Source organism: Sapajus apella, unplaced genomic scaffold, assembly GCF_009761245.1.
Source record: "Sapajus apella isolate SASKATOON/1434 unplaced genomic scaffold, GSC_monkey_1.0 scaffold37, whole genome shotgun sequence".
NCBI classification, from domain to species: domain Eukaryota; kingdom Metazoa; phylum Chordata; class Mammalia; order Primates; family Cebidae; genus Sapajus; species Sapajus apella.
Window position 1 is genome coordinate 8,040,201 of NW_022436977.1, and position 10,524 is coordinate 8,050,724.

At 39.7% G+C, this 10,524-nt stretch overlaps 1 protein-coding gene across 3 annotated transcripts in view; it reads right to left on the reverse strand.

The window, feature by feature from the left end:
• Window positions 1–10,524, reverse strand: part of CGNL1 (cingulin like 1) — a 116,138-nt gene that overhangs the window by 95,188 nt on the left and 10,426 nt on the right. For all 3 annotated transcript variants that reach the window (XM_032297337.1, XM_032297335.1, XM_032297336.1), the window contains exons 4-6: window positions 5,299–5,400; window positions 4,598–4,746; window positions 3,030–3,165 (exon numbers count right to left, since the gene is read on the reverse strand). In XM_032297337.1, coding sequence (XP_032153228.1) covers window positions 3,030–3,165; window positions 4,598–4,746; window positions 5,299–5,400 — 387 coding nt within the window. The remainder of the gene's footprint in view (window positions 1–3,029; window positions 3,166–4,597; window positions 4,747–5,298; window positions 5,401–10,524) is intronic.

Consider the following 10,524-nt stretch of genomic DNA (forward strand, 5'->3'; position numbering starts at 1 on the left):
GGGGAAACCCCTTTAGCTTGGCTCTCACTCTTCTCGTTTGCCATCATGTGAGATGTGCCTTTCACCTTCCACCACGATTGTGAGGCCTCCCCGGTCACATGGAACTATGAGTCCATTAAACCTCTTTCTTTTTTAAGTTGCCCAGTCTCAGGTATGTCTTTATCAACAGTGTGAAAACAGCCTAATACAGATGCCAACAAAACAGAGCACTGTGTTTGGCTGGAAGGCCCTTTAGGAAGTCCACCTTCTTAAACTAAAGAAATGCAACCAGAGCCTGACGGAGATCTGGGAGACAAGGGAACACACTACAGGACCAGCTGTTCAGCAGTAGCAACAGCAGCAAGTGGCCAACCTAAGACCATGCGCACTGAGGAACAGGCACCAGGATGTCCAGAGTGGCCACGTATTTGCTCACAAAAAGCTTTACTTCACACACCACTTATGCGTGAGCACGCCACATCAAAATGCAGAAGACACAAGTCTAGGCCCTCTTTGCACAAGTGCTTCCCAAAAGTTCCACAGGGTCCCTATGTCTGGCCCATGCTCACAGAAAGGGGAAATGAAAGGTTTCATAGCAACAGTAACTGACAGAGAATTCTGTCATTTTTTTGTTTCAGAAGGATGGCCTACGAAACATCACACGGCCGGTGAGAATCATGACATTTTTGGTTGCCTTTTTTATTAAAATGTGTAGAATGTTCAATAATATCATTACAAAAGAAGTTTTAGAGAACTAATTTCTGAGCACACTCTCTCCTCAAACCATTACAATTTTATAACCAGACTATATGAATGAGACTGAACTACCTGCATCTTGGCAAATGCCAGGAATAAAACACCACAAGATTCTGCTGGAGTGAGGCCCATCTCTCAGCACTGCAGGCTCCCATCAAAGACATTTGATAATGAGAAAACCCCACCATCGTGGCACTTAGCAAGCTGTCTCATGTTGACCTGCTGCCCTCGGAATGGAAGGTAATACATTCATGACAAAAAAGATGTGGAAGCCTGTTCTACAATCATTTTTGTAACGTGAGCTGAAAAAACGATTTTCAGAATCATGTATTTAAGAATAACAAAGTCAACCTATTGTTGGTGAATTTTATGGTTTATGCTAAGAAAACAAAGTATTTTCTACTATTTCTCCTTTCCTTCCTTTTTTTATAAAACTGTTTTATTCTTTTTTTTTTTTAAGTGAAAGCCAGTATATTAGAGAAGTAAAGAAACAAAAGAAATGCTACTCCATAGACACAGACAGCAGCCTATTCTTTCTTAATGTTACTTTACTGATTGCATCCAGGGCCCAATGTTATTTAACAAAATGTGACATATTAAAAGAGACTTCATGCAAAATCTGGTCCATTATGCAGGACTTGCAAAACTTGGGCCTTCAATCTTTTTCAAACATTCAAAAGCATAAGCGTTAACTGCTCATTGTGTTAAGGGTCTGTCTGTTCCAAGCTAACTGCCATGGGAAACTTGGTCACAACTATACTCTGTTATCAAATTCCCCTGGGCCACTTTTTATTAAGATATGAAGAACAAATTGAAAGTGAAAAGGAGACGGGGTCTATTTTACTAGTGATGTAAAAACCATAGATCCTAGTTTCAGTGTTGCTGACGAGTCAGAGGAAACTGATAAAAACAAAGGGTGATTTTCTGGAGTGAAAGAAACCTACTTTGGCATAGGGAAGCTAACTGCACCCTAACTCATCTTGCAGAAAGGCAGCAGTAAATGATACAGTTCCTGGTATGGGGAAGAGACAAACAACCTGAAAGCCAGCAACATCAGGCTACGGCTACTCCAGGTTTAAGTAAATACGTGCTATTGCCCACTCCTGTATCTCCCCTCTACCCCGAACACATCACCAAAACAGTCTCATATCGTTACCCTATTACCAATCTAAAGAAATCAATAAACTAATTATGTTCAATTAATAGCTATGTAGTATGGAGTGTTTAAAGAGGAGAAGTATGCAGTTCATTTCAGCATTATTCATTTTTTTTTTAAATAGTGGCATTTTAAAAGTAATTTAAATACAAAAGAATTATTTATTCATTTGCTCTGTTGCTTGTCACTGTGCCAGACATGAAATTGGGAAAGAAGCAAAGATGATTGCTCTTGAATTAGCTGGCTAGTAGAAGAAAGATACAAAAGATGTCCAAGGTGAGTGAACTGAATAGAGTCTAAAAGGACGGGGATATCAGGGGGCAACTCGCAGTGACAGGTGTCAGTTATTGGAGAAAAGCAGCAACTTCTGAGCCTTCCCAAGGTCACATCTTTCCCTTTTACAACCAATAAAATGTCCACCCAAGGAATCATAGAACATGACAGTGTTTTATCTGCTATTTAAATCTGTTCATGAAGCTATACTTTTATTGAAAGCCATAAATTGTTCAGTGACATCATTTCTGGAAACATATCCTTAGAAAAATTTTTTAAAGTCGTAAAAGGATAAATGTAAAAAATGTTTCCCACAACCTTTGTTCATAATTGCAAAAAAGGGAAAACAAATGTAGGAGAATGGTTATATATATTGTGGTTTGTCTTCTTAAAAATGAAATACAAAGCATATAAAGTATAATAAGAAAGAGCGTTTTCAACATCTTAACTTTTGAAAGCAGATATCAAAACTGTAGGGCCATTACGATCGTCCCTATATTATATAGGGATGGGTACATGAAACGTACCAAGAGATAGGGAGGCAAACAGAAAACATAGAAATAAAAATCACTGTTTAGGTATTAGGAAAAGATGTGTACATCCCCCCCATTTTTAAATTTTCATTTTATATTGTTTTAATGTTATTTCAGTGATAAATACACATATTTTCTCATCTTTGTAATTCCGAGCCCTGAGAGAAAACACGGCCATGAAAAGCAGTATAATACTAAGAATGTCGTGGTTTTTAAGGAAACATTTGATAAAAAGAGAAAGACTAGTTGCTCACACTGCACAAACCCTGGCAACCCCATCTTTCCAGGCAAGTGGGGCCTGTCTTATCACCTGACCCCACAGCCCCGCTTACCTCAATCAGAGCCCCCTTCTCCCTGTCCTCCGATCGCTTTGCGCTGTCCAGTTCATCATGCATTTCTGAGAGCTGGTCTTGGAGATCCCTGATCTCAGTCTGATGCTGCTCCCGTTCCATCTTCACCTGGAACAGCCTGACAGGGAAAGAAGCCTATTAGAGAGGCTCTCCTGGGCTCTGCTTATTTCCATCCAGTCTGACTTCTGACCTTCAGAGGGCTACACAAGCCCCAAGGAGCCTCCCCATTCTCTATTCCGCACTGAGCAAGGATCTCTAAAGCCCCAAGGAGCCTCCCCATTCTCTATTCTGCACTGAGCAAGGATCACCAACTTGAAAAGGCGCCTGAGAAGAACTCACGCTATGATCTAATTGCCCAGCAAGAGGATAAATCAAACTCAAATGAAGTGGGTATGGTTATACAAAGATATTTTCTCCCCAAAAGGAGATGGTAGGGTACTAGAATTTGGATGTAGAAGAGAAAGAAATGACAAAAAACAACTTTTCTTCCCCTACGAAAGCCACCCCTTCTTCCACTGTCCACTATCCCAGTGTTCTAGACCAGGAGAGTCAGCAAATTATGATCTGCGGTCTAGTTCAGCCCACTGCCTGTTACTGGAAAGTTTTACTGGAACATGGTCATGCTCATTCATTTATGAGTGGCCATTTCATTTCACGATACAATGGCCGAGCTGAGTGTTTGCAACAGACTATATGATCTGCAAACCCTAAAATAACCACCACCTGATGAAAAAAACATTTCCAAAACTGCTCCGAACCAGACTCCAACTAATATACCTTTTTATTTTGTAAAGCTTTTACTATACCCTATATTTTCTGATTTTTTTCTTACTAAATTCTTTTCTGCAAATGGCCTCTAGGATTGTTTTAAAAGCAAAACGCCACCATCAAAAGTGTAAGGACGATCAAATTCTTTTATTATGTAATCTACTCTTTTTCTTGCATTCCCCCTAGATTTCATTCCCACTTAACTTTCCACTGAAGTCTTCTGTCATGCCCACGGGACATCATAGCACCGTGTATTCTCAAACCTTGGTTTTAGATCCCTTTGCCACAGATTTTAATACAATACAAAGGCAGGGGCATCTTGGACCTGACTTTCCTTCTCTGTAGACTCAGAGTAGGTATAAGCACCCATCACAAACACCAGCACCATCCAGGATGAAACGCACAGGCTGAGAGCTCATGGAGACCATGTGATGCATGCTTTTTAGAAGCTGGGCCCGGGCTCCTTTAAATCTGTCTTTCAATATCACCACTCAGTGTTCCCTGCTTCCCACTTACCTGCTAGGAGGTCCACTTTAAGGGCTGAAATTTTGTAAGGCATACTTCAAGGTGCACAAAGAATGTTAAGAATTACTAACCTTTCTGTTTGTCAGTCTACATGTGTCGCCAGCTTCGTAATTTCACAAGGATAAGAGGAAGAAAAGGAAGAGTCAGCTGCCTTTATAAATATTTGGAAGGCTGGGTAGTATGAAAAGGACAGGAAAGTTCTGGCTACATGTTATAAAGAACCTGAGAAGGTCAACAGGCTCTCAGGCTACACTTACTCCTCCAGGTTCTTCCGGAGCTCCCCTTCACTTTCTTCCAATCGTTGCTGCAACGTGCAGTTCTCCTCCACCTTTTTGTTGTGTTGGCTTCGGAGCTCTTCCACGTTTGCTCTCATCCTGTCTCTCTCTTCTTTGATGTTCTGTTGATTCTAACGGGAACCAGTGTGATTGTAAAGTACCTCCACTGCATATTAACGTAACCCCACAGAAACCCACTTCTCAAGTAGCAGACTCCATATCTTCACACTTACATTATTAAACAACTTAATCAAACCACATAATTAAGGCATGGGAGTTCTTAACTAGAAAGAACATCAAATATTTATATTTAATGAACTGTAATATTTGTAAAAGAGAACACAAACACAGCTAAACCTCACTCTGCTATTTCTATGACTGAGTTCAGGTGTTTTACATACATTTAGTTTCCTATTGGCCTGCCTAAATACAACAGTGTTTCTTTTACTCTGTCTAAGCAAACAGTCTCTATACGCTTTGGTTACATTAAAAAAAAAAAAGATTCTTTGGAAAACAGCAGCCAAATACAGAGGAATTTTCTCAGCGATTAGAGGAATGTTTCTTTCGGGGAAAAAAAAAACTGGATTTCACTTCACCTGGGCAACCCAATGCAAATAAAATATTCTTTATTAACCAAGACAGAAATGGAAAAAATAACATACAGTAAAGGAAAAACCAGATACCTTAACTTCCAGTTGAAGCTGTCTCTGAAGTTCAGCCACTTCCTTGGTCAGCTTGTTTTTCTGTTCCAGTAGATCTTTGACTTCAGATGTGGAATTCGAAGTCTATAATTAATGGCAAAGATATACTAATGTAAATGTTCAGGATGCTTTATTTTTATTATCTTCCCCCTCCAAATCTAATCAGTGCAGTAACAGATGAGGAACAACACTAAACATTTTAAGATCCAATTCCAACATTAACCCCTACAGGGAACCTTCTCTGACTTGACGGGCAGAGTTGATGTTGCTGGTCCCCTTGGAACTCCAGTGAACTTTATTCTACCACATTTACCAATCACAGGAATCATTCCATCAGATACCTCAACACAAGTCCAATATGACTAAAACTTGCAGAGGTAGCATATTTGTTAGAAGTCTGTAATGCATTCTGTAGAATATTATAAAATAGTAATGCATTAAATTTAGGATACTGAAACTTAAAAAACTTCATAATAAATTCTGTGTTCAAGAAATCAACAAGTTAGCAAAAAATCAGCAACAAAATCTTTTGGAAGTAAACTGGGGAAAGATATTCATTTTTTTCTATTTTAATGGTAGAATACAGTTTAGCTTTAGTGTTTCTTAAAGTGATTTGAGAATTACTACATCAGGAGATTATAAACTGGGGGATCAAGGACCAGGTTTTATGCATCTCTGTATCTAAAGAACCCAACAAGTCTCATGTATTTAATCATATCTCAATAAATGATTGTTAGAATTCTGGTTTTGCCATGATAGAGTAGCTAATATCAGATTTACCCTCCCAGCAAAAACTATGAAAGCTAGACAAAAGTATATAGAACAATTGTTTGCAGGCACTGAAAAGCAAGCAACACAGAGTTATGATCCCTACAAAGGAAAAGACAGAAGGTAGCCCCACATTCACCCTGGACTCTCCATGACTGCATTTCTAAACCACAGAACAGTAAAATTTTAAGAGCACAGACAATGTCATTAGGGAATAGCGAATTAGAACAATGAGGCCAGGTGTGGTAGCTCACGCAGTAATCCCAGCACTTTGGGAGGCCGAGGCGGGCAGATCACCTGAGGTCAGGAGTTCAAGGCCAGCCTGGGCAACATGGTGAAACCCTATCCCTACTGAAAATACAAAAACTAGACAGATGTGGTGGCGGATGCCTGTAATCCCAGCTACTGGGGAGGCTGAGGCAGGAGAATCACTTTTGCCTGGGAGGTAGAGGTTGCAGTGAGCTGTGATGATGCCACTGCACTCCAGCCTGGGTGACAGAGCCAGACTTCCTTTCAAAAAAAAAAAAAAGGCAAGGGAAAAATACACATTACTAAGGGAAATGAGCCAAACTGAAAAAGCGATATACTGTGCGATTACAACTATAGAACACTCCAGAAAAAATAAAACCATGGAAACAGTAAAAAGACTACGGGTTGCCAGAGGTTAGGGGAGAGAAAGGAACAAACAGGCAGAACAGAGGATGTTCAGCGCAGTGAAACTACTCTGTGTGATACTGCAATGATAGACACACGTCATTGTTCATTTGTCAGAAGCCTGAAGAATGTGCAACACCACGAGCGAACGCTAACGCGAACTACAGACGTCTTTGGGTGATAATGATGTGCCATCATAGGTCCCCCGACTGTGAGAGGCTCACCCCTGCTGCGTGATGCTAACAGTGGTGGAGGGCATATGAGGGGACAGGACAGTAAATGGGAACTGATTGTACTTTCCACACAATTCTGCTGTGAACCTAAAACTATTCTGAAAAATAAAGTTTGATAATTTAAGGGAGAACAATGTCCAGAGAGTGGCAACTCACTAATGAAGGAAACAGAGATTAGAGGTTAGAGACGATAAGCAACAGGGATTTCAAGGTCAGGGTATGAGAGAGGAGATAGCTCCATAGTAGAAATTCCAAGAACCTGCAATAAATACTCCCTGGATTCTTGGATGATTCCTAAGCTGTATATGAGCAAAGCGAGAGTTCAACAGGACTGCAGAGAAAAGCTTTTAGGACGCAAAGAACCCAACAAGAACTTCACAGGTTGCCCAATGCTAGGGATACACTACGGATTCAATTCAATCAAAATATAGAAACCTTGGTGAACATTCCAGCATTCATCTGAAATCAAAGAAAGGAACATGGGTCACGTCATAGGAGTAAGGGCAAAAACTTAAATAGACACCCCCTATAATCCCTAGAAGAACCAACCATAAAGAATCAGGATAATCTGCAAGTAATTTAACTGTCAAAACAAAACTTAACATTCTTCAGGGAGAGATAACACATTCCAGAATCTCTATAACTCCTCACTCATGCAGTCTACCATGCGATTTAAAAAAATCCCTGGACATGCAAAGAAGTAGGAAAAACCGACCAATAACAAATAAAATGATAACAGATGCAGAGATAGCCCAGATACTGAAGCTGGCAGATAAGGACTTCAAACTAACTGAAACTAGTATTTTTTTTTTAAATAGAAACAATTATGGACAAATGGTTTTTTGGGGTTTTGTTTGTTTGTTTTTGTTTTTAGAGTCTTGCTCTGTCACCCAGGCTGAAAAGCAATAGTGCAATCTTGCCTCACTGCAACCTCCACCTCCCAGGTTCAAGCAATTCTCCTGCCTCAGCCTCCCAAGTCGCTGGGATTACAAACACACACCACCACGCTAGGCTAATTTTGTATTTTTAGTAGAGATGGGGTTTCACCATGTTGGCCAGGCTGGTCTTGAACTCCTGACCTGAGGTGATCCACCCACCTCGGCCTCCCAAAGTGCTGGAATTACAGATGTGTGCCACCACCCCGGACCAACAAAGGGATTTTAAAAATGAAGTTCCAGAGATAGTTAGATTCTGTAAAAATATAACCAAGTAGACATTCTAAAACAGCAAAACACAGTATCTGAAATGTAAGAACACACTAGGTCACAGCTCATTGTATCCTCAAACTTCTAGGCTCAAGTGATCCTCCTACCTCAGCCTCCTGAGCAGGTATGACTATAGGCATAAGCCACCATGCCTGGCAATTTTTAAATACAGTTTTTGTAGACAAGGGATCTCACTATGTTGCCCAGGCTGGTCTCAAACTCCTGGCCTCAAACAATCCTCCTACCTTGGCTTCCCAAAGTGCTGAGATTACAGGCGTGAACCACTGCACCCAGCAAGAAAAGTTCTTAAAAGTACCATCCTTTAAAAGAAGAATGAAAAAAAAAAAAAAAACCCCACATCTCTTAAAGACATCTGAAAGAATACATCTTAAGACTGACAGCCAAAAAACAAGACTAATGAATTTGAAAGGACAATAGAAAATATCCAGAATATCTGATGCACCAAATACACACACACACACACACACACACGAGAAGTGAGAGAGAGAGAAAACAAAGCACAAGAGCTATGAGGAACACCATCAAAATTTCTAACATACAGGTAACTGGAATCTGAAAAGAGCTGGGAGAGACAACTCTCCTGTGATTCAGAAGAATGTGAAAGAAGCAATATTCAAATAAATAATAGCCAAGAATTTTTCAAATCTGATGAACCTATCAATAGGTCAGTGAATCCCAAGAAAAATAAATGAAAAACCACACTTCTTACATACATCATAGTCAAAATCTAAAAACTGACAATAAAGGTAAAATATTAAAAGCACTGAGAGAGAAAAAGACACATCACTTTCAAGAGAATAACACTAAGAATGATGGTTGGCTTTCCAATGGAGCCAACTGGGGTCAAAAGACAATGTCTTCAAATTTATGAAACAATAATCGTCACACTAGAATTCCTCAACACTGAGGGTGAATGACAGATAATCTCAAACAATGCCCCCGAAAAGTACTACAGGATATTTTTTTTTAAAAGTTTTCCAGACTGGAGGAAACCAGTCCGAGATGGAAACACAGAAGTACAGAAAGGAATGAACAGTAGTGGAAACGGATTACACTAAATGAAAAATTTGTAAGACCTCACCAACAAAAATGACAGAACAGTGCTGGGAGATGCTGAAGACATAAATAAGTGGGGAGAAGGCTCATGTTCACAAATAAGAATACCAATAACATGAAGCAACAGTTCCACCAAATTTATCTACTCATTCAGTATAATCCCAATCAAAATTCCTATAGGCTTTTTTTTACTGGAAATTAACAAGCTGATAAAAGTTGATATGGAAAGACAAAAAACCTAGAAGAGCTATGACAGTCTTGAAGAAGAATAAAGCTACCAGGTTTCAAGGCTTACTAAAGTTACAGTCATTAAGCTGTACAGTAGCAGTGCAAGGAGAGACAAGTAGCTAAAGCAATAAAAGAGCGTCTACGTGTTAGAGGACATAAACACCGGAACTGGCATGCATTGCTGCCAGGAGTGTAAATTGTTTCAATCACTTTGTAAAATCATTTGGCAACATTTAAGAGTTAAACCTATGCCTAATTTACAACCCAGGAGTTATACTCTCAGATGTATTCTCAAGAGAAATGAGTGAAAATGTGCTTACAAAAAAAAAAAAAAAAAGACAATAATGTTCAATATGGCATTATACCTAACAACCAAATACCAGAAATGACCACTAAAAGTATACACAATGTTGACTGATAACAACAGAAAACTGTATTTCAGCACAAAATAGCTACCAGCACATGCAACATTAATGAATCTTGCTGATATTAGGTTGAGGAAATGAAGGTGGACACACAAGAATACATACTACAATACATATTGTAAAATTTTATTTATGTAAAATTCAAGACAGGCAAAACTACTCTAGGTAATAGAAATCAGGATATGATTACCTCCAGAAGGAGCGGGTACAATTTATGGAGAAGAAACACAGGAAACCTGCATGATGGGAGTATTCTGTATCTTCATCTAGATGGTATTTGCATGGATGCAAACCTATGTTAAAAATTCAGTGAACTCTATAGAAAGAATTTGTGTAATTTACTTTTTTTTTTTGAGACGGAGTTTCGCTCTTGATACCCAGGCTGGAGTGCAATGGCACGATCTCGGCTCACTGCAACCTCCGCCTCCTGGGTTCAGGCAATTCTCCTGCCTCAGCCTCCTGAGTAGCTGGGATTACAGGCACACACCACCATGCCCAGCTAATTTTTTGTAGTTTTAGTAGAGACGGGGTTTCACCATGTTGACCAGGATGGTCTCGACCTCTTGACCTCGTGATCCACCCGCCTCGGCCTCCCAAAGTGCTGGGATTACAGGCTAT